Raw genomic sequence first — 24,531 nt, forward strand, 5'->3', positions numbered from 1 at the left:
CCTACAGTCTAACATTTCGAACAGTCTAACATTTGTTTAAAATTTGAAAGAATATTCAATCATGAAAAGCTCGTCCCTGCACTATTGCTCATCCCTTGCATGTGGGTGTATGTGTGGAGTGACGGGGTGTATTCTGCCTGGCGACTCACTCCTTGCTCTCGTGTGCATTGGGCTGGGGCACAGGGTCGCTCAGTCTCATCTCAAACTCGTTGCAGCGCAAGGGCACCTCGCGGTAGTGGCAGATGAGGCTGTAGAGGCTGTCGAACACCAGGTTATCTGTCAGGTAGAACTTTGTGACACCGGCCTCCTGTCGCGAGTGTATCCGGCAGTGCTGGACACGGCTAGACCTCCTGCAGCAGAGAGAGAAGGGGGCACACTGGGGTCAGACCACACAGGGCAAACCGAGAACTGAACTGATGTTCACTTAAAAACATACACTGTTTCATACATTTTCCTTAAGGGATAATGGAATTGCTGTGGCATGTTATGAGGTAATTAAAAAGACAAACAGATTACTTGGGTATGTAGTCTAAAGTGTTGAGTACAAATCAATGGAGGTTATGATGGGATTGTACAATGCACCGGTGAGACCATGTTTAGAGTACTGTACTCAATTCTGGTCACCACAGCACCAAAGGGACATTGTGGTCTTGGAGAGTCCAACAAAGACCAATCATACTAATCCCAGAGCGTAACGGAATGAGGGAGGGCTTGATTGAGGTATTTAAAATCTTGATGATGCAGAAAGCCCTTGTGTGGACCTAGAAGCATGATGGTCTTTAGCGCAGAACATATTGCTATGAGCCATGATGAGCTCAAACTTTTTAAAATTTAGTTTAAAGGGTGTGATGAAAAATGGAAACAAAGCCAGAACTGGAACCCAACATATCTTGAATGATATGTGGGTGAGAGATTTATTACATTTTCTACAGCCTATTTCTTCTACCTTTAAGCTCTACTGTTGGAAGTGAGATCAACCCACACTGACAGCTATTCACATCTCTAAAGACACTGCTAGATAATAAACACACTACAATGGAATGACACAGTGGTCCTATTCTAAATCCATTGGATGATGCTGTATTTCTAGGATCACTGACCCTCCCTCCTCTCCCACCCTGGTCACCCTTGCACTCACCAGAAGGACAGGGTAAAGTCCCCCACGAAGGTCTCACTCTCCCTCACCAGGAATGTGCCATCCTTGCCCCCACTCTCCCCGCAGTACTCGTGGAGAAGCTTCTCTGCAATCTGCCTCCCGTCGCGCCCTCCGCCCAGCTTCCCATGAAACCACTTCTCATTGAAGTGCAGCTCGTTGTTATTGGACTCCTGCAGGGGGTGCAAGAGAGGTCAGTGCCTCATTTTAGCTCCATGATAATGTCACAGTATGATACGTCTCGCGATATGCAGGTCACAATATGATATGCATCACAATACATGTGACGGTCCTGATGGGCTACTTGTATGATATATAGTAAGATAAATCAAATTATCATTTAATGACTAATGACTATTTTGTTAAAAGACAAAAATGAAAACATATGGCTATAGGGAGAGTATGTATTAATACCAAATATACATGATATGTCATGTAAAAAAAAAGGAAAGCATTGATTTATTGATATACAATGAATTGTTAGAGCCCTGATACTTACGATTGTGACTGTATAATTGATTTGTAACAGGGATACGTAGCTTTTATATAGCATGTGTGGGTAGCTCAAAAATAATTTGCGTTTTTGTCTTCCTTCACTCATTGAGGATACACCCTCATGTGTCCTCTCTTTCTTCCATTTTCAATTAAGCTGAAAACATTTTCAATGTTGAAATGAGTTTTGATTCCCATACTTATATTCACTCATAGATATGATTGGAAGCACTCACAGAGTCTAGCCCTCCTCCAGTCTCCCTGCACTTCAATCAACACGAGCACAATTCAAAACTGCACGCATATGTATCAATCCTGTACACTACCAAAACACATCAAGAAAGGAAAGTCAAGGGAGCAACAATCCAAGCACAGAAGGCTAATGTCAAATAAATTAGAACTAGGCTTGCTACTTTTCGATATTAATCGGTAAAGCTCATTAAACGTCGAATTCCCCAAAAATACGAGTTCGACTGAAAAAAATGTATATACGATAAACATCGGTAAAATCACTCGCTATTTTTTATTTTCTTACCAAAAATAATCATTTAGAAATCCTCTCTAGTTTGTGTAGTTTTTATACTTGCTGTCTGTCCCATCTCCTTTCCACTCTGAATGACTGGGGGTCGCTGTCAGTCATCTCAATGGTCCATTAGTACTCGTTGACTGAAGCAGTGCTAGATAGCTCTCATTTGCCAGCTACAGCACCTGTCATAAAAGCGCCTACTTTGGGGCTCCCGAGTGGCACATCCAGTAAAAGGCGCTCCACGTGGAGTGCAGGATGCGCTCTATAGTCTGGACGTCGCGAGTTCGAGTCCAGGCTTTTCCACAGCCAACCGTGGACTGGAGCTCCCAGGGGGTGGCGGGCCGAGGCTGTAGCTCTGGGTGGCTGCATGGTGAGTCCACAGTGTGAAAAAAAGCGGTCGGCTGACGGCACACGCTTCAGAGGACAGCGTGTGTTCGTCTTCGCCCTCCGGAGTCAGTGCAGGGGTGGTAGCGGTGAGCTGAGCTTAAAAAAATAATTGGCCATTCTAAATTGGGAGAAAATAATAAAAATAATTGGCAATGACTAAATTAAAAAAAAAAAAATCTAATAAAAAGCGCCTACTTTGAAATTTGCGTGTTAAGGTGTACGTAAGCTTTTGCTTTAGGTATATGGTGACAGTTACTAGTTTAATTTGAAAATGGGCTGCAAGAGAAAAACACTTAATGAATATTGTGCACAATACCCTGGCCGACAGCTGAAGTCTCCACGGCAGGACGAAACAGGCCCGTCTGCCTTGCCTCCGGTGACTCTGAGTCTGGCTGTGCTGAAGCAGGAGTGGGGGAGCTCAGACTCTGAATAGTAAGTGCAAGTTAGTTCTGTTCAGCTATCTAATGTTTTGTTCTGTGCATATTATTTTTACTTGTAAATTTATGCTATAAAGGTCTGTGTAATACACTTTTATATGCTGCGTTTACTACGGTTTATTTGAGACCATTTTTATAGCTCAGCTGTGACCAAATATTATTTCAATTAGAATGTTGGTAACCATGGTTTTGTTGCATGTTGAATATGATAAAGGGTTTTCGCTAAATGAGACGTTTTTCAATGGCATAAAAAGTCTGTTGTTTTTTTTAAAGCATAAAGGTCGATTTCACCCATTCTCTGCTTGAATTGAAAAATAAAGATAGAAAAAAATGGTAAATTCTTTCCAAAATAAATGTCAATATTAATTGTCGATTTGGCAAAAAAATAAAAGTAGCAAGCCTAATTATAATCCGGCTTAAATGTATAATCTATTTTACACAGAGTATACAGAGTATACACTTAAACCGGTTGGTGATCTGCCATCCCAGTTTTTATTCTAAAATATTACTGTACTGGAAACAAAATGCATTATGCTGCTGTCTAAGTATTTACCGTTTCTGAGGTTTCACTTAATTCAGGCCAACAAATAATTATTTTACTTGAATAAGAAAACACAGAACCATCAGTTTATAACGTACTTTATTTAAATGTACAGTAAATGGTAAACATGCATAGTGATGCACATTAAAAAAAATACGCCTTATTTTCAAGAACTAAATGGAAATAATTGTTACTTAAATTCTGTATGTACATTGCAGACAATTTACCATATTCATTCTGAAAACTGTATGCATTCATAGTCTCTTCACACATCTACATTTAATTTTAGCCTATTTGAAAACTGAAAATAAATCATTATCGGCATACCTTTAACAAATACATCATAGGTTTTTATAGTATGTTAATGAAAATTCTTTCAGTGTCCTTTTTGCAGCCATTTTAGTGTGGGAATGTGTTGAAAGTGTTCGTGTTCCTGACATTGGGCCCGTTTACATCAGTTCACAATTCACATGCTCAGTTAACTGCATATAAAGTCTTACAGCTCTACAGTAAAACAGGAACATACACTCACAATACTACAGTACTTTAATGATGCAGCTTTGGTCATGGTTTTGAACTTTGGAATTGAATAAACTTAGGCAGGATATACACTTAAACAATATACACTTAAGTGGGGTAGACTGTACTACACAATTAGCACATTCCTCTTACTAGGACCATTAAGAGATCCTTCACACTTCATCAATGAGGGGTGGAGTCCACACATCACTTAGTGATATAAGAATGTGAATCCAAACTCATTTCACCATTAAAGACACTGAGAAAGACTTCTAGTTAAATTGACACTGAATTTATTTATTTATTTTTTTGGATTTCTGATAACAGAATTTAAATAATGGCCGCAAATTCATAATGAATTCCGACTGAATACCACAGGAATAGCACCTGAATATCATATGCACTCCCTCCGAGTGCTGAAGTAATTCACTTTGAATTCAGCCCTGTTAATTCAGGTGGATTTAATTAATTAACATGTTCCTGTGTAACAAATGATGTTGATCACATGTATCTGGCCTGCATTCATGCATGAATTAACGCGTCTCACAACCCCCTGGTGGGAGAGTAAGAGAGTATGAATTAGTGAAGAATAAACAGTGAATTCATTAGGAACAGATGGAGGGGAAAGGGGAACCAAAATGTTTTTAAATCATGATGAATTGACAGGGCTGAACTCAAAGTGTTACCGTATTTCTGAATGAGGCACTATTGAGTCTATAATAGTTCTGGATGATACATCATAGAATACCTCCTTGTGCTCCTCTTCCTCCTCCTCGTCCGTGCTCTGGTAGCGTGACGTCTCCTCAGAGTAATAGATCTTATTGCTGGTCAGCACAAAGTAGTGAGGGCTCCAGTTCTGAAACACACAGACAGGGGAGGCATTAGATGCAATAGCAGGGCTGTGCAGATACTTGGGTTTTCTGAGTAATTCCCTTTAACATGTTTTGTGTGGGCAGGTATTAAATTAAACCAAAACAAGTCTGTTAAAAACGTGATCATTTCACAACAAGAAAAGCTGCCCTTACCTCATTTGCCTTCATCTATACAATTTAGTACAAATCAATGGCAATTAACTTTCACATTGTGTGATTTAAGAGCTCTGACTGAATTTTCTACCAGGAGATATATTTGTTTATCACACTGATGCTGAGGTAAATTATTGCCCAGGATCCCATAATTCTAAGCAGAGATGTTGCACACATTGGCAGATTGACACATTTCAATGGAAACCGGAAGTGAAATCTATATGATTTTATATCAAACGATAAAAGCAGGTAAAATATGGTTTTAGTTGGTTTGATCAGGTTCTATAGTGAATCACACTGTCAGATTGTTATTGATCGGTACTTAATAATTGTGTTGACAAGGGCAAATGAGGGAACACTTTGTTTTGTGTTTGGGTGAAATCAACAGTTTTTGTTTTTTTTTTAAGTGGTTTTATTCTATTTAAATGAATACCTAACAGCTTAAAACATGTAAAAGGGAGAAATCTGTGTATCTGCGCAGCACTAATAAATAGCAACTCTGTTTATAGTGTCTGTTTATATAACAACCAGCAACAGCGTTGCTTTAAAATCCACTGCATCCAGGCAGAACAGCAATACTCCACCACATACTCCTGATGGCAGTCCAACTGGCGGCAGCATAAGTTACATATAAGTTACATGTTTGTATAAACACAGCAATAAAAAAAATAATAATAAAAAAAAGATACTGAATCAACAAGAATACAAGTCTGTTATTAAATGGTTTGGTAAATAATAAATACCAAATGGTGTAACAGATTTGTGGAGACATTCTGAATTCAGAGGTTTCTAAAATATCTTGCTTTCTGCTGCAGGGGATTCTTAGAAAAGTTTCCGATGATAAATTTGCACCGGTTATGCTATGAATTAATATGCTTTACCATACCTCTCCAGGCTTCAAAAATGTATGCTTCACCAGGATTTCACTGTGATTTATTACAACCTTGCTGTGCTTTTACTATGGGAAACTTTTATAAGGTGTGGGTGGTAGGATGGGTTGCAGTCAGGAAGAACTGAGGAAGAGTAGTAAGGAGAGAGACAGGGTGAGAGAGGCAGTGAGGACAGAGGGGTGGAAGGAGAGAGGGGTGGAAGGATAGAGGGGTGGAAGGAAAGAGGGGTGGAAGGACAGAGGGGTGGAAGGACAGAGGGGTGGAAGGATAGAGGGGTGGAAGGACAGAGGGGTGGAAGGACAGAGGGACTCACATGATCGATGGGGTCCTCCAGGTACAGGATTCCGTTCTTGATGGAGTTGCTGATGTCGTTTTCGGAGTAGCTGGCTGAAGACACCTCCTCATACATGTTCCCTTCCACCAGCTTCTTGTGCTGCGAGCACAAGAGTCTTGTAAAAACACTTCAAACAGCCTTCTCAACCCACTCTGCACTGAACTACAGCCTTCTCAACCCACTCTGCACTGAACTACAGCCTTCTCAACCCACTCTGCACTGAACTACAGCCTTCTCAACCCACTCTGCACTGAACTACAGTCTTCTCAGCCCACTCTGCACTGAACTACAGCCTTCTCAACCCACTCTGCACTGAACTACAGCCTTCTCAACCCACTCTGCACTGAACTACAGCCTTCTCAACCCACTGCACTGAACTACAGCCTTCTCAACCCACTCTGCACTGAACTACAGTCTTCTCAACCCACTGTGCACTGAACTACAGCCTTCTCAACCCACTCTGCACTGAACTACAGCCTTCTCAACCCACTCTGCACTGAACTACAGCCTTCTCAACCCACTCTACACTGAACTACAGCCTTCTCAACCCACTCTACACTGAACTACAGCCTTCTCAACCCACTTCAAACATTCAAGCCTGAACCACTCCACACTAAAATACAGCTACCTTCTGCCTAAACCCTCCTGCCCTATCCTGTTCTCCAATCCTATCCTATCCTGATCCGCCTCTCTACCTGCTCTGCCCTGCCCTTCACCTTACTGCCCCTGACCTGTCTCCAACACCACCCTTCCACCTTGCCTCCTTTCCACTCTCCTACCCCCCTGCGCATCCACCTGCCCTGCCCCTCTACCTTGCCGTGCACCCTACTGCCCTGTCCTGCCCTCTTGCCCCACCCTGTTACCTTGATGATTATCTTCCTGCGGAGCTGGTATGGGGAGGGGAGCTCGTCTGCGTTGATGTCCACTGGCTTGGTGAGCAGCATGTCTCCAAAGACCTTCTTGAAGAGCGAGGCCATGTTCCTCTGCTGGACCACGCTGCAGTGGTCCTCAATGGACAGGATGACAGGAAACCTGGGAGCAGTGTGACAAGCTAATGACTTCAACAAGCTGGGGCCAAATAGCAATGCAAGCTGATGCAAGACTTCAATAAAAGCAGCACTCTCTTAACTAATGACACAGCACTGATCTTGGACAGCATTACCTTACCTTTAGCTAGTCCAAGATTAGTGGTATATAGAGGCAATGTAAGCAGACTGGAATGATTTCAGGGACAGACCTTGATTCTCTGATGCTGTCACATTACCCCTTAACAAAACTACTGCTCTATACCCTGTACCCCTATACTCTATAAAAGCAAAGCAAACTGTAGTAAAGAATAATGAAAGCACTGGTGATATAATAAACAGCATAAAGTATTGTAGATCTATAACTTTAAACACTCAATCATAAGATATATATAGTAGAACTAAAAACTCACTCAGAGGTGACGAAGGCCTGCTCTTTGATGGTGTACAGTACATCCAGGAACTTGATTTTGGACGTCAGAGTGTGTCCGTGGTAGATGATGGGCAGGTCGTCTGGCCCGTCCCAGCAATCCACTGGAAAAGAACAAGTGGAGGCTGTACTGCAGCTATGTATATTTACCAGCTGTTTGGTTTGCATTGTCCACCTCATCACTCTGCTCGACCTAACTTTATGGGACACAGGTTCAACTGAATTCTCATTCGTTTTGTGTAAAACGTTCAGCTACTGTGGTAACTCTTTATGTTAACCGGGCAATACTAACCATCAGCCAGTACTTATGATTGGTATTAGATAATTAGGGCCCTACCCATTTCATGGCCGTGAAAAACGTGACACGGACCGTGAAAATTCATTCTGCATTGTGAAGTCTGTTTTGTGTACTTTTACCCTGCACTAAAATCCAGTGACGTTATAGTACCATTACAGATTCCTGATGCGATTGTTAGCTTGTTTCAATTTAAAAAAGAAAGCTCATCATGAACTGGACAGGATTTATTGATTGACACTTGACAACAGCCAATAACTGGGCTTTACTCACTGATTGGTAGACACGGGCATCCGGGTGCCCGGATGTAAAATGAGTGTCCAAAATAAATCAAAAAGTGCTACAATCATTACTGCAGCTGATCATGTAAAATAATTTGGAAGCCAAATATATACAAAGTAGTAGTATGAGCAGAAAATACATTAAAAGCACCGCAGGACAAAATAAATAAATAAAATAAATATGTCGGTAATTTCAGAGACTTCACATTTATATATTCTAGCCCCTGGATATACTGTCCAGCTATAGACCCGTCCCTAGCTCGGTGCTGTCTGTCAATTCCAACAAACTCTGTGGATGCAGAGAGAGCTGTGTCTAAATACAGACAGGCATTTACACCGCAGAGACAGGGAATGAAGAAAAACAGCATTTCAGAATTTTTGAGTTTTTGAGTTACTGTTGCATACAATGACGTTTAAAACCAGAACAGGTTTTTTTTTTTTTTTTTTAATAGTAATAACAGAAATGCAACAATCATAGAGCGATCCTCAGGGTTTCAGTTTCATTTTCCTTTAGTGTTTTTCTAATTTCTTAGTCACATGCTTTTGTTAACTTCAGGGCTTTAAATGTTTATATATGTTCATACTTTATTACACCACCGTGAAATTTAAGATTTAAATAGCTGAAACAGTGAAATTTAAGATTTTTAAAATGTTATGACTGTGAAATTTACGAAAATGTACCATGAATTTGGTAGGGCCCTATAGATAATACAGGAAATTTACAAACGAGAAGCAGTCATTCAGCCCATCTATGCTCGTCCAATTCCTAGTAGCTAGTTGACTTTGTCAAGTCAGGTCTTAAAGGATCCCAGTGATTCAGCATCAACAACATTGCTAGGTAGCCCATTCCATACCCTCACCCCTCTCTGTGTAAAGAAGTGTCTCTCTTAATTTCAAACTGTGTCCTCTGGTCCTGTTCTCTGTGCTACACTGAAAGTATTGGTTAGGGTTTGCCAACTACTTTGAGGGTTTTAAAAACTTCATTCTAGTCCCACCCTAAATTCTTCTTTGTTCTCGGCTAAATAGATTCACTCAAACTAAGCTCATTCCTTTAAGCCCAGGGACTCGTCTGGCAAGTAATATCATATTATATCAATTACCCTAATGGAAGCCTCTAAACCTAGTCACATTCTTATTTAGTTATAACTGCAAAACAGAGCGAAGGACCATTTAATACAAAGCTTGTTTTTTGTGACACAAAAAATGGTGACACAGTTCCTCGTGCCTGTGCCAGACTGGTGGCCCAGAAGTCCCAGTTTCCACACTGGACTGGGTCATACTCACACTCGATGCAGCGGCAGCCCATTCGGAGACAGCGAGCATAGGCTTCCAGTGATGACTCGCTGGAGAACTGGTCACCAGTCAGGTACCTGCAGGAGAGAGAGAAATAACATAAATATGCTCCATTCACAACTCTCAGGACTGCTGTGGGGAGCCAGTCTGTTTCCTACTGGACCAAGTTAAAACCAATTAGACTGCATCACATTCATCCATTAAAGGTTTGCAAAAGTGAAAGTATAGGAAAGTTTATTAAAACATAGTGAAAGCATGGTAAAGTATAGCATTGTCAGACCTAAAGCAAAGAAAAATGCACACCATGGTAAATGCAGAGAATAACCAGGGGGAAAGCACAGGGATGACTGCAAATTTCCTCTGGTGACCTTTTATAAGGTATACACAGACAAGTATACAAATACAAAGACATTTACAGATCACAACACAGCGTACAAACACAGCAAGTGATGTTTATTATAAAAACAAAACTGAATTGAGAACTGAAAATTGTGGGCACATTTGCCCTTTACATTTCCTTAAAGTGGCTGTAGCTATCAAAATAACTCTGTAAATCTTACCTGTTGTGCATTGCCGTATCTGACACTGGGTTGAAGAAATCTCTGTTTGCAAGCCATGCTTTCAGTTAGTGTTGCACTTGCTTGACCATTTCACTTTGAGAATGACATTGCCCTCTACCTTCAGGACCCTTTTCACTGTCATTAACCAACCATCTGCAAGATGCCTTGACCCCAAAGACACTGCCCAGGAATGACCCAGTAAGTATAATTATAACAGATTTCTTTAACCTAGTGTAGCACCAAATATCATGTGTAAAATGAAAATACATAACTTCTTTCAACCACGTACAACCACTTCAAGTCCTCAAGTCTTCACATCCCCTCCACCCCCTTGTAAGACTTTACCACGGTCATTCTGTATAGTATCTTTGCAGTTTTACCATGCTTGTCCCATGGTTATACTCTGCATTTACCATAGTTTACCCTGGTTTGCCATGTTTGTTAATATGCTTTACAATGCTTTCACTGTGCTTTATTACACTTTGCTATGCTTTTACAGTGGGAAATGTTTCTAAAGGTCCCTGTAAATGTAATCTCAAGCTGTGTCTCTTACGTGTTATGAGAGGAGCTGATCCAGTACTGTGACAGCGGGTGCTTCATCTCCTCAAGGCGGACCTGCCCGCCGCCTCGCTCCACGATCATGTTCTCCTTCGACAGCAGGAACGTCAGGAACTGCAGGGGGGGGTCACCAGTAACAATAACACACACAGTTACACAGCTTTCAATTTATTCTTTGCTTCTGACCAGCAGCTGAACAATGCAGCCAGGGCGGAGATAATCAAGCTGAGGTAAATCACAGCAAATGAAATGGGTGTCAATCATATCTGACACTTTCCTATTGTTGACTTTGAATACTTCGGCCCCACTCAATTACGGTGTGTCATCAGCTCAGCCGCTCAGAAATTACTCATAAACTGAAAGTTGTGGAACATGTCAAATACGTTACTCTAAAACGAAAAAAGCAATTTATAACGGTATTATGTGAGCCCCTGAAAAATAACCGTTGAAAAGAAGCAAAACTATACATAGCTCACTTTCAAATCAAATAGTCTTCAACTGCAGCTTTCAAATCTACAACCGAACTTGGACTTTTTAAATGTGGTGTTTGTGATTCTAGTAGTAATGTGAGGGACAATGGCTCTGGATAGGAACAAGGACTGTAGAGTGAGAGTGAGAGCGAGAGTGAGAGTGAGAGCGAGAGTGACAGTGAGAGTGAGAGAAAGAGCGAGAGCGGGAGTGAGAGAGCGAGAGAGCGAGAGCGAGAGCGAGAGTCAAAGTGACAGAGAGAGTGACAGTAAGAGAGAGACTCACCTCGTCCAGCTGCAGGGTGGGTTCGGTGTGTCTCTGAGACTCCTTCTGGTAGCTGTTCATGAACTCTCTCACCCTGCTCAGATCACTCGCCCAGCCTTCCTGAGGGAGAAGAGGAGAAGGCATCATTACAAGAGGTCGGAAACCATGCCTTCTTGTTACTTTACAACATTGCTTTCCAATAGGGGCATACAAGATACAGAGATCTGTACCCTACAAGTGCTGGACAGATACATGTACGGTGACTGTCAAGTCTGGTAACACATTCATTAAAAGGGGAAAAAAATGAAGCCATCCAATTGTTTGCTTTGGGAGTAAAACATATAGTGTTTTCAGGCACCACTGCCTACTGAGGTGGATACTGAAAGAATAAGTAATCATAGCACTCTGGAAAACTTAAAGCGCTGACAGTTCCTGGAGAAACACAGCTGGCACATGAGCAGCCCTGTCAGCGGGACACGCTGTCTGGTAAATACCTTCTGATCTAACTGGAGGAACTTCTGGAAGTCATACAGGGTTATCTGACAGAGCTCCGGCCTGTCCACATTCCTGCCAGGGGAGCACAAAGAGAAATAATTCATTACCGGAGCGACAGGGAATGTTTTTTTTTTTTTTTTTTTTTTAAATATTATTTTTTTATTTTCCATTTTACAGAACATAATGACAGAAAGATACAAAGAAAAACTGTACAAACACAGGAAAGAAAAACAAATATCCAGTTATGTTAGTTGGCATATATCCAGTGTATAGCACCTTAAGAATTAAATAAACAATAATAATTTAAAAAAATAAATATGTTGTACATAATAAGTACATAAATGTAAAAATTGAGAGACTGAGTATAACTAAGAGTTCACCTTAGATGTCCTATTATAATATATAAATGGCTGTAACCTCTTCAATATTCCTATACTATATTAGGGTCAACATGCCTCAAAGGAAGTCCCTCCATTTAATCTATATAAGGTTGCCATATTTTATAAAATATGTTTATCTTGTTTCTTATTGCATAAGTAATTTTTTCCAAAGGTAGACAGACATTAATTTCAGAAAACCACAGTGAAACTGTTAGAGGGGAGTCTAGCTTCCACTTCAGTTATACATTTTTTAGCTATAGCCAATACATTTTATTGCAAGTTTATTTGTGAACTGAACTCCAGAGAAGTTCCCTAGCAGACAGATCTGAGGGTCTACCAGGAAAGGGATATCAAGAATCAGTGACAAAGTGTCACAGACCTCCTGCCAGAGCAGCTGCAGATTAGAGCATTGCCAAGTGGCATGTAGAAATGTACCCTCCTCTACCCCACATCTAAAACACACTGACGAGAGAGTATCAGAGTTAAATTGATGGAACTTTGAAGAGGTTAGATAAAGTTGGTGCAGGAAGATGTATTGAATTAGTCTGTATCTAGAATTCAGCGTGAAAGTCGACAAGGCGTGTTTGTTCATTTTGTTTTCATTAGAAACGACTGAGTGCAGTGATGTCAATGCACTGCATGCATGTGCTCAGTTCAGTAAAAAAAAAAAAACTTCCATTCATGCCACTCTGAGCCAATGAAAACAGCAGATATCAGAACATTCCAGTACGTTGTAATAGTTTGGCATCTCAGCCCATTGAATTGAAGGGAGAGGCAAGGGCTGGAGGCGGACTGCAAACTTCACGGATCAAAGACAAATGTCTTACCATTCAACTAAATAGCATGCTCTGTAGTTGAGGTAAATACGGATCTTATACTGATGTCAGTATTATTAACCCATCAATCGCTAGCAGGAGAGCCATTAAATCATCTTATATTGTGTCATCTCATGCACATTAGACTACCAACTACCAAAAATTCTAAATTTAAAATTAAAACATGATTTATAACCATTCTGGATAATTTGTAGAGTTGACCCTGTCTCTTATGTGGTAAAGAGTGCTTTGCGGTCCTCTTGCCCACCGAAAGTGAACTCATTCTTATATAAGAGACAGGACCAACACAGGCACATGCACCTGGCTTAGCCGAAAATTCCATATCTAGTTTTATATATGTTATGCAAGACAATGTAAGATGTGTGTTAAAAACATACAGCTTATTATTAGTTAGGTAAGGGGTTAAATGCTGATCCGTGATGTTTAATGCAACTCTTGAGTCTCACAGCCTTCTCCAGCCTTTAGGAATTATCTGGGATCTGTGAGTGTAAATTCTCAAGTACTGCAGTCTTTGGAAGTCTTCCGCAATGCTATAAATTACTTCAATAAATGTTATTTCTGTGTTTCTTCCAGTTTTGTTTGGGGGGGACTACTTAGGCTTCAGCAGCATTGCAGCCCTCTTCCTGGTCCCCTCCGCTTCCCTTGATGTTCAAAGAGAGGCAGGGAGAGATCCTTTCCAGGTATAACTCTGCTCAACCCTTACAAACGTTTACCTCAGTAAATCTGCACAGCGATTTTGCAATTGTTCCATAGTTACTGTATAGCATGCATTTACCACAGTTTACCTTTATATTTTATGCATTACCATACCTCTCTGGGCTTTATAATTCTTACCTATGTTTAACAGTGCTTTCACAATGCTTTATTACGCTTTGCTATGCTTTCACAATGCTTTATTACACTTTGCTATGCTTTCACAATGCTTTATTACACTTTGCTATGCTTTCACAATGCTTTATTACGCTTTGCTATGCTTTCACAATGCTTTATTACGCTTTGCTATGCTTTCACAATGCTTTATTACACTTTGCTATGCTTTCACAATGCTTTATTACACTTTGCTATGCTTTTACTGTGGGAAACAATTATAAGAGAATATGCTCTGTGCTATCCTGCTGCTTTGTTGAAGCTGTGGGACAGGCAGGCAAGGGACTAAAGCAGAGTTCAATATTACCTCTGAAACGAGACTCCAATACCTGCTCTACAGTTGTACTGCTCTGAAATACAATGCTGAGTGAAAAAAAAAAGAATGTTAAGAATCATACCTGAGAGGGAAGGACAGCTCGAGCTGGTCAATGATCTGAAATGAAAACCAACAATGTGAAGAAGCTCTCCCATGAAACCACGCGGCTACAGACCCCAGGATCTAGCGACCTGCACGGGGAGCTGTCCCTAAGAGAAGCATGCATGTTTTCTTTTTTATTTAAACAGCTATGGGGCAGATCTATCATCAAAGTTCCTCGCCCCTGCGTATCTGCTTATCTGTATCTGCGAGCTGGTTTTACACAGGAGCTGCTTCGGTACTCACTGATTTCTGGGCATCGAACATGAGGTTCTTGTAGAGCTGAGTGAAGTGTGTGAAAGACAGTTCAGAGCGAGCTTCTACCTCCTGGGGAGAAGGAACAAGACACTTCAGAGGAGAGGGGAGACACAGAGGACACTGTAAGAAACTAAGGGCTGCATTTTCAAAGCATTTTTTTCTGAATTGAAAAAACACCATTTGTAATTCACAAATGAATACAAAACAACTGGTAAATCCATCTCAGTTACATATGTGAGCAGGAGGATGATGGGAAATGTAGTTCTGAGACGTCCATGCGGGTACATGGGAAGCCATCTTGAGGCAGGGAATGCAATTTAAAAGTTAAAAAAAAAGTGGTCAAAATGTAAAAAAATAAATAAAATGAAAACACCACACACCTTACGTAAACCGTTGTAGCAACACATGGGAACATGAAAAACAATAAAATAAAAAGGTACTTATGTACCCTTTAAGTCTACTTAGAAGGCCCAGCAGTTGTTTATATGAAGTTTGTAAACTAAGGTTTGGGAGGAAGGACAGCTCCCTACACACATTACGTGATCCAATTCTGGCCTATCAGAGTAATATAGTCAGGTAACTTACCCCTCTGTTTGATTAATTCATATCCCTCCGCCTCCCCAACTCCAGCCTCGCAGCTACCCCTTGGTACTATTTGTTATGGGAGGGGAGTGGGGGGGTCTACTGCCTCGTCCAACAGGCCAGGTGATGGACCCTCAAACTAAAAGGGTTTGAGGCACTTATTTATTCTCTACATCGCATAATCATCAATACAATCTTAATTATTCACATTTCTGTGTTGTGCGGGTTTGTCCTGATCTACTGAATTCTGGGTTGGTAATTCATTGGGTGTGTTTTTCCATTCTTAAAATACAAGGAATGGCTTGGAGAAGCGAGTACATCATACTGTCCATATATCTGGAGAGCCGCTTATCCACTTGTGATGAAACTTGATATTCACCTGACTTACATCACTGATGGCTGGGTTCACAGATCCCGATTAGCACTGATCTTGGCCTACCTAACATTATCTAAGACGCGTGTTAATTTGGGTGTGTAAAACCAGCTGGAAGAGTGTCAGATTCAGGGGGTCTGTCTGTCCATATATTTGTCAATCTGTATGCCGTGTGGAGTAGTGGTTACGGCTCTGGACTCTTGACTGGAGGGTCGTGGGTTCGATCCCAGGTGAGGGACACTGCTGCTGTACCCTTGAGCAAGGTACTTTACCTAGATTGCTCCAGTAAAAACCCAACTGTATAAATGGGTAATTGTAAGTAAAAATAATGTGATATCTTGTAACAATTATAAATCGCCCTGGATAAGGGTGTCTGCTAAGAAATATAAATAATAATAATGAACTGTAAATACACTTTCCCATGATGCTAACACCTCATATGCTTACCTAATGACATATTTTTTTATATAAACTATCCATTTCTAATTCTTAACTATTCTGTACATACTGATGCTATATGTAAGGGTCGTCGACTTCCTTGCCATACTGATAGCTCTAATTTTAAATGCACAACCTTGGCAATGTTACTGTCAACTTTATATATATATATATATACAGACGTGCTCAAATTTGTTGGTACCCTTACAGCTCATTGAAATAATGCTTCATTCCTCCTGAAAAGTGATGAAATTAAAAGCTATTTTATCATGTATACTCGCATGCCTTTGGTATGTCATAGAATAAAGCAAAGAAGCTGTGAAAAGAGATGAATTATTGCTTATTCTACAAAGATATACTAAAATGGCCTGGACACATTTGTTGGTACCCCTTAGAAAAGATAATAAATAATTGGATTATAGTGATATTTCAAACTAATTAGTTTCTTTAATTAGTATCACACATGTCTCCAATCTTGTAATCAGTCAGTCATTCAGCCTATTTAAATGGAGAAAAGTAGTCACTGTGCTGTTTGGTATCATTGTGTGCACCACACTGAACATGGACCAGAGAAAGCAAAGGAGAGAGTTGTCTGAAGAGATCAGAAAGAAAATAATAGACAAGCATGGTAAAGATAAAGGCTACAAGACCATTTCCAAGCAGCTTGATGTTCCTGTGACAACAGTTGCAAATATTATTAAGAAGTTTAAGGTCCATGGAACTGTAGCCAACCTCCATGGGCGCGGCTGCAAGAGGAAAATCGAGCCCAGATTGAACAGAAGGATAGTGCGAATGGTAGAAAAAGAACCAAGGATAACTGCCAAAGAGATACAAGCTGAACTCCAAGGTGAAGGTACGTCAGTTTCTGATCGTACCATCCGTCGCTTTTTGAGCGAAAGTGGGCTCCATGGAAGAAGACCCAGGAGGACTCCACTTTTGAAAGAAAAACATAAAAAAGCCAGACTGGAATTTGCTAAAATGCATATTGACAAGCCACAATCCTTCTGGAAGAATGTCCTTTGGACAGATGAGTCAAAACTGGAGCTTTTTGGCAAGTCACATCAGCTCTATGTTCACAGACGAAAAAATGAAGCTTTCAAAGAAAAGAACACCATACCTACAGTGAAACATGGAGGAGGCTTGGTTATGTCTTGGGGCTGCTTTGCTGCGCCTGGCACAGGGTGCCTTGAATCTGTGCAGGGCACAATGAAATCTCAAGACTATCAAGGCATTCTGGAGCGAAACGTACTGCCCAGTGTCAGAAAGCTCTGTCTCAGTCGCAGGTCATGGGTCCTCCAACAGGATAATGACCCAAAACACACAGCTAAAAGCACCCAAGAATGGATAAGAACAAAACATTGGACTATTCTGAAGTGGCCTTCTATGTCCTGATCTGAATCCTATCAAACATCTATGGAAAGAGCTGAAACTTGCAGTCTGGAGAAGGCACCCATCAAACCTGAGACAGCTGGAGCAGTTTGCTCAGGAAGAGTGGGCCAAACTACCTGTTAACAGGTGCAGAAGTCTCATTGAGAGCTACAGAAAACGTTTGATTGCAGTGATTGCCTCTAAAGGTTGTGCAACAAAATATTAGGTTAGCGGTCCCATCATTTTTGTCCATGCCATTTTCATTTGTTTTCTTATTTACAATATTATGTTGAATAAAAAATCAAAAGCAAAGTCTGATTTCTATTAAATATGGAATAAACAATGGTGGATGCCAATTACTTTTGTCAGTTTCAAGTTATTTCAGAGAAAATTGTGCATTCTTCATTTTTTGTGGAGGGGTACCAACAAATATGAGCACGTCTGTATATATATGTATATATATATATATATATATATATATATATATATATATATATATATATATATATATATATATATATATATATATATATATATAATGTAATTACTGTCACCACTGAAAGCATTCAAACAGGACTTTTCAATGACAACAAACAACGCTTATTTAGTGTATTACTTTATGTTGCAACATAAAGTTGTTTGTCCGCCCTTCTGTCACACTCTACATGGTGAACACGATAACTACCTTGACTTGACACCAATCTTCACCAAACTTTAACCATACACTCCTAGCCTTCCATAGACGGATTTCATTTGGCTATAATCTGATAAACTCTCTTGATTGTTTTTAAGTGTGTGATTATTATGTGATTATGAGGGCTCTCTGCATGTGAGTGTGCTGGTTTACTAATTTGAATGGCGCGTAAGCCACTGTTAAGATCAATTAAGGTAAATTAATGTCAACACCACGATACTCAACAGACGAAATGAAAAAATAAATGTCGATTGCATCCTAACACACAAAGAGTTAACATCAGTTTCACAATCCCAGAGCACTGGCTCAAGATGTTATCCCGATTTGTTTTGCTCTGTTCACAGTTCTAGTAATGTCAAGTGACTGACGAAGGCAGACAACTAAACATATCTCACTGTTTGAAACAAACACCCAGCAGAGAGGCATTTGCTTGTTGTCGAACGAGTTTGGGGTATGCTATGAACATACCGGTAAAGAGATATTTTTAGTTTTTGTTTTAAGGTGAATAGGACAGGGGGTACAGCTGGATTGGTGACTGAATTGTACGTGAGTCGCTGCGGAAATATTTCAGATTCTTTGTGACACGCCCGGCAGGTAGAGTGTGACAACACTGAACAGAGAGTCTGGGTATTTAGCTGTCATTTCCCTGAGGAATAAAAGAAAGTACATCTGAAGCTACCTGCTCTTCATGAAAACAACTGTCACCTGTTCCTCAGGGGACAATAGACCAGCCCAACAGTGTGATAACACGATGAGTGTGATAATCTTTACTTGCACAATAATTTTGCAGTCTTCCCCATGCTTTCCCCATGGTTATACTATGCATTCACCATGGTTTGGTTTACCATACCTGTCTGTTTTTTACAGTGCTTACCTATGCTTTACCCTGTTTTCACCATGCTTTAATACACTTTGCTATACATTTATTATGGGAAACTAGAATATGCATTAATTGCTACCAGCTCATGCTGCACTATACTAGTTGTGGTCAGTATCACCAATACACAACTTTAAATATAACTTGTCAAGCTGTTCAGTTGGCACTAATTAGTTATGATTGGTTTAGGGATGCCAACTGAACTACGGGGATCATTCTTAATTGTATTTTATCATCCAAAACTATTAAACACTAAATAGTACTGAATTTAGAAACACTGAAATAAACTTCATAAATTCAGTGACAAACGTTTCGACTAGAAGTCTTTGTGAAGATATTTTTGGGAGTGGTCGCTCTTGGATCTTGAATGACTGACACCACAGAACGATTTCAAAGGTTCAGCTCTTTCCATTCAGACTTTTTTAGTGTACATTTTCATGCTGTCCCTGACACTGTACTCAACATGTTGTGTGAATTCATAATTAGTGCAACATTGTTGTTTTGCATTGTCTTCAATTCTACTTAAATGCTGACATTGCTGAACAGCCCTGTGGTAGCCATACAGTGTGTCACAGAGTGTCTCCATGTGCCCTCCAGTATTCACAATGCTCTGACGATGTTGTGTGAATTATGAATCACCCTGTATTTTAGGTACATTTACAAAAGTTATTTTTATGTGGCCATTCACTTATTCCCATTGATACCACTGTAATGTAATGTCTGTCAGAGGGGACAATAATAATATCACTTTGGTTATTGTCACTCTCACATTTATCAGTCATGCTATTATTTTCCACTTTGGGCAATAAAAGCGTGTGACAGGATGGCGCAAGGAATGAGGCCCAGAGACAGACTGCAGTTCAAACAAAATACTTGTACTAAATAAAAGACTCAAAATAAACAGGCACGAGGGCCAAACAAAAGGTTTTTAAAACACAAACAATAAACACAAAGTAAAACTTACAAAAATAAGGTTTCCAGGCTGAACTTTGCCTTCACTGGACTGTAAAATTTCAAAAAAACACCACCAGCACACAAAGCAACCCCACCCTTGCATCCTCAGCTACCTCTCTCTAATGAGGAGCTGAGGCCTCCTTTTATGTCAGGTGGCTGGGTGCTGATTGATTGTTAATGATTCCCACCTGACACAATAAACCTGGGCAGGTAGGAGAATTTAACCCCATCCCTGCCAATATTTACAAGAGCAGAGCCCTGCTCTGCCACAAAGCATAAGAAGGTTTAGTAAGTCAGTTGTTGTCCAGTATTGAAATGTTCTGAATAGAAAGAACTTTACAACTACACAACATACTTTTTATAGCTTTTTAATATTTTTAAATATCCCTGAGCTCTAACCACTAGACCACACTGCCTCCCTCCCTCCCAGTCCCTCAGCTCTAACCACTAGACCCCACTGCCTCCCTCCCAGTCTCGCAGCTCTAACCACTAGACCCCACTGCCTCCCAGTCCCTCAGCACTAACCACTAGACCACACTCCCTCCCTCCCAGTCCCTCAGCTCTAACCACTAGACCCCACTGCCTCCCTCCCAGTCTCTCAGCTCTAACCACTAGACCCCACTGCCTCCCTCCCAGTCCCCTAGCTCTAACCACTAAACCCCACTGCCTCCCTCTCTCCCAGTCTCTCAGCTCTAACCACTAGACCACACTCCCTCCCTCCCAGTCCCTCAGCTCTAACCACCAGACCCCACTGCCTCTCTCCCAGCCCCTTAGCTCTGACCCCTAGACTCAGACAGGCTCTTACCAGCAGTTTGTCTCTGAGGAATCTCATGTTGGGAACTCGGTAGTTTGCCTGGGGCAGCATGGCTTTCAAATCCTTCACTGTGATGCTGCAAGGACACAGGGACGCAATCAGTATAAAACAGGAGTAGTGTTTAATGCTAGAAACATAATATCTGAAATTCCAGATTTAAATATTTAGACTGATATTGATGTGATACAGCCATCTGAAACTTAGAACAATAAGAACAATAAGAAAATGTACGACTGAGAAGAAGCCATTGAGCCCATCACTGCTCGTCCGATTCCAGTAGCTGATGGATTTACAGGTCTTCAAAGAGCTCAGTGATTCAGCATCAACAACATGACTAGGTAACCTATTGCATACCCTCACCACAACAAGTGTCTCCTTCTCTCTGTCCTAACTCTATCTCAACTTAATTTCCAACTGTGTGTCCTCCGGTCCTGGTTTCTGTGCTGCGCTTTGGTTTAATGACTTCTCCAGTCAAGTCCCACCCTAATTCTTCTCTGATCCAGGCTAAATAGAATAGAATAGATTCGTATCAGATAGTTTGTATCAGATGGAAATGTCATCACATAAAAACGAGTTAGACTGCTTAGTTATTGCTAATTAACTATATGTTTTATAATATTGTCTGGGGTGCTTTGTGAGATACATGTACTGTATCTAACACAGCACCTTATATATATATATATATATATATATATATATATATATATATAGTCATATGAGAAGAATTTAACAATATAGCTCATTTTAATGTGATGTCATTTGCAACAGATACAAACCACTAGGACGATTTAGACAAATATTGTTCCTAATAGCCCGGAATCAGCCATTCCATTAATACCACAGGTATTGTTTGTATAGATAGATAGATAGATAGATAGATAGATAGATAGATAGATAGATGTAATTTGGTTTATTTGGTGGAAAACCGCCAAGGGTTCTCTTTGATGGAAGGGGGGTTGTGGAAGAGAGTGCTTCTTGTGTGTTTAATAGCAGTGAATGAAACAAAAAATTCATTTTCAAAGGCTAGACCATTTGAATTTAAAGATGCCAGGCAAGTATGTATTGCTATTTTTCTTTTTAGTGTAAATGGAAAAGCAATGACGTTAAAATAATTCTCATGGTGTGCTGATCAGTGTTTACAACGTGGTTCTTGTTCATTAGATATTATTTTTAGCTAATAAGTTATTGAGCAACACAAGTGGGATAAATAAAAAAAAAAAAAAAAAAAAAACTGTACAGCAGGATTGATCTCACTCTGGAGAGAAACCTCCATTCAGAGATTAGTTCTGTGAACTTCCTGATCTTTAATTGATAACAAAGCCATCTTTGTTTTGCTACCCTCTCCGTGATTGGATTCTATTTCCAACTCCTGTACAGGAAGCTACTCTCCGACTCCCCTGCATCATTTCCTGTCCTAGCCACTCCACTTCCTGCCCCGGCTCTTATCGCTTCCTGTCAGACTTCCTGTTTGTATAGGGTGCTAGGATTGAGCCTCTGCCTCTTCCTGACAAAACAAAGCTGTACCAATGGCAAGGAGACCAGCTGCAGAGCAATTCACAGAGCCATTGAAGAGCCCTACAACCTCTCTCTCTCTCTCTCTCTCTCTCTCTCTATCTCTCTCTCGTACATCCCACCTCTTTCTAGTCCCTCAGCTCTGCCCTTTGGACCACACTGACTCCCTCTGAGTGCCTCAGCTCTAACCTCTAGACCACACTGACTCCCTCAGTGGAGTTTGATGGTTTCCTTGACAACACACCTGCCTTCTCGGTTCCTGTCCATGGAGTCAAACTGTTTCCGGAGCCACCTGGAACGTGAAGAGCAACCGTTAGTCTCAACCTGTTCCATGCTGCGCATCACGGTTCTCTCACATTGATTCAACATATTGAACCCTAAGCCAAGATTATTCCATACTGCATGTACAGATGACTCCTTAGTATCCCCATTTCCCGGATTATAACGTGTGGTAAAGAATGTCCTTAACAAGTTTCACCACAAGTGTATTACTGGTCCTTTAAAAATATGTGAAATGTAAGAGTGAGATGTATAGATAGACAGACAGATAGACGGGTGCTTCCGAATTCCATTCATTCCTTTCATGACAAAAAGATAAGGAGTTTTCTGTAACACCCAACTGTCTTTTGCCTGTGACTGGTATAATTCAAACATTTCCAGGAGGGTAGAAACACTCTGCAGAGCTACCTACAGGATCAGCATGTACTCTGCTCCACCAATCCAACCCATACGAGCAACTACCAGTAAAACAAACAAACCGCATCAGTTCATCCAATAAGCGGCTTTGGGTGTCAGTTTTTGGCATTTCCATTGCTACTGCGTTATGTTTGGAATCATGCAGAGCGGTTCTGAGTTCTAGTCATTTGTTGTTTTTTTGAAGTACAGTACTTGTGTATGGAAAACAGGTATGGTGCAACTGACCCCAGGAAACACAAGCCGGGAAAGCTTTGCGGGAGAAGATTGCGTTATCTTTAGTATTTTAATGATCTAAACAGGGTCTGCTGTTGGGGCCCTGAGGTGAGAGTGAGATATCGAGTGTGTGTGTGTGTGTGGGTGTGTGGGGGGCAGGTATTACTATCAATGTGTGGACAAAATTTGAGAAAATGTGCCCACAAAGATAGTAACTGCTGAAAAAACAACGCTGGAGTTTTGTCTCACTGGAGTTGGAAATAGTAAATAAAAATATAGTGAGACTCAATGAGAAGTCCCCACAAATATAGGAATGTGTGTGTGTGTGTGTGTGTGTGTGTGTCTGTGTGTCTGTGTCTGTGTTTGGGGAAGTGCAGTAAAGCAATGGTCTCCCCTGTACGTTCTTTTTCGGTTTCGAAATCCTGTCTCCAGTAGTGTCATTTTCTTCACAACCACTAGGAGTTTAGGGTCCTAAAAATGGAGACCCTAGAACACTGATTGTGTCTGTCTGTCTGTCTGTCTGTCTGTCACACTCTACATGGCAAATACAATGACTGCCTTGATGTTACACCAATTTTAACTGAATTGTAATGATAAACTCCAAGCCTCCTAAAGACAGGTTTCAGATTGCAACTGTCTATAATCCAATACATTTCAATCATTTCACCAAATTGTTTTTACTCTTTCGGGTACTGTCACGCGATTAGGGGGGCATGCTGCATGTGCATGGACTGTTCTTTTTTTAATGCAGAAGCTCCTACCTGTCGATCTGATAAGGTGCAGAAGCCTTCTGAGAGTCCATCACCAGCCAGGTCAAGCCAGTTATCCACAGGGTCACCTCCTCCTCACTAAAGGCTGGTGGAACAAGACACATGTATACAGAGAGGAAGCAGCTCACAGACAGAAGAATAATTGTATCTCAGCTCTAACCATTAGACCACATTCTCTGCCTCACAGTCCCTCAGAGCTAACCATTAGACCACACTCCCTCCCTCCCATTCCCCCAGCTCTAACCATTAGACCACACTCCCTGCCTCCCTGTCCCTCAGCTCTAACCATTAGATCACGCTCCCTCCCTCCCAGTCCCTCAGCTCTAACCACTAGACCACACTGCCTCTCACCCAGTCTCTCAGCTCTATACACTTTTTCTTAACAATTCTTCTCAGTTATTATATACACCCAGTGCAAGATGGAAGCAATTCCATTAGCTCAGAGTCCCAAGCACTGAGCTGCCTAATGCATTGAGCTGACTCCCAAACTGAGATCAGATCACAAAACTCT

The 24,531-nt window shown here is 40.9% G+C and overlaps 1 protein-coding gene across 2 annotated transcripts in view; it reads right to left on the reverse strand.

Moving 5' to 3' along the window:
* Nucleotides 1-24,531, reverse strand: part of LOC117394730 (1-phosphatidylinositol 4,5-bisphosphate phosphodiesterase gamma-1-like) — a 60,910-nt gene that overhangs the window by 18,678 nt on the left and 17,701 nt on the right. Inside the window, exons 3-17 of one of the 2 annotated variants that reach the window (XM_033993229.3) lie at nucleotides 24,012-24,105; nucleotides 22,586-22,633; nucleotides 20,821-20,905; nucleotides 14,718-14,798; nucleotides 14,455-14,489; nucleotides 11,973-12,045; nucleotides 11,500-11,598; nucleotides 10,742-10,860; nucleotides 9,620-9,705; nucleotides 7,743-7,863; nucleotides 7,168-7,336; nucleotides 6,284-6,403; nucleotides 4,804-4,911; nucleotides 1,139-1,326; nucleotides 150-350 (exon numbers count right to left, since the gene is read on the reverse strand). In XM_033993229.3, coding sequence (XP_033849120.2) covers nucleotides 150-350; nucleotides 1,139-1,326; nucleotides 4,804-4,911; nucleotides 6,284-6,403; nucleotides 7,168-7,336; nucleotides 7,743-7,863; nucleotides 9,620-9,705; nucleotides 10,742-10,860; nucleotides 11,500-11,598; nucleotides 11,973-12,045; nucleotides 14,455-14,489; nucleotides 14,718-14,798; nucleotides 20,821-20,905; nucleotides 22,586-22,633; nucleotides 24,012-24,105 — 1,627 coding nt within the window. The remainder of the gene's footprint in view (nucleotides 1-149; nucleotides 351-1,138; nucleotides 1,327-4,803; nucleotides 4,912-6,283; nucleotides 6,404-7,167; nucleotides 7,337-7,742; nucleotides 7,864-9,619; nucleotides 9,706-10,741; nucleotides 10,861-11,499; nucleotides 11,599-11,972; nucleotides 12,046-14,454; nucleotides 14,490-14,717; nucleotides 14,799-20,820; nucleotides 20,906-22,585; nucleotides 22,634-24,011; nucleotides 24,106-24,531) is intronic. The other variant, XM_033993230.3, reaches the window with a different exon arrangement.

Source organism: Acipenser ruthenus, chromosome 3, assembly GCF_902713425.1.
Source record: "Acipenser ruthenus chromosome 3, fAciRut3.2 maternal haplotype, whole genome shotgun sequence".
Lineage (NCBI taxonomy): Eukaryota > Metazoa > Chordata > Actinopteri > Acipenseriformes > Acipenseridae > Acipenser > Acipenser ruthenus.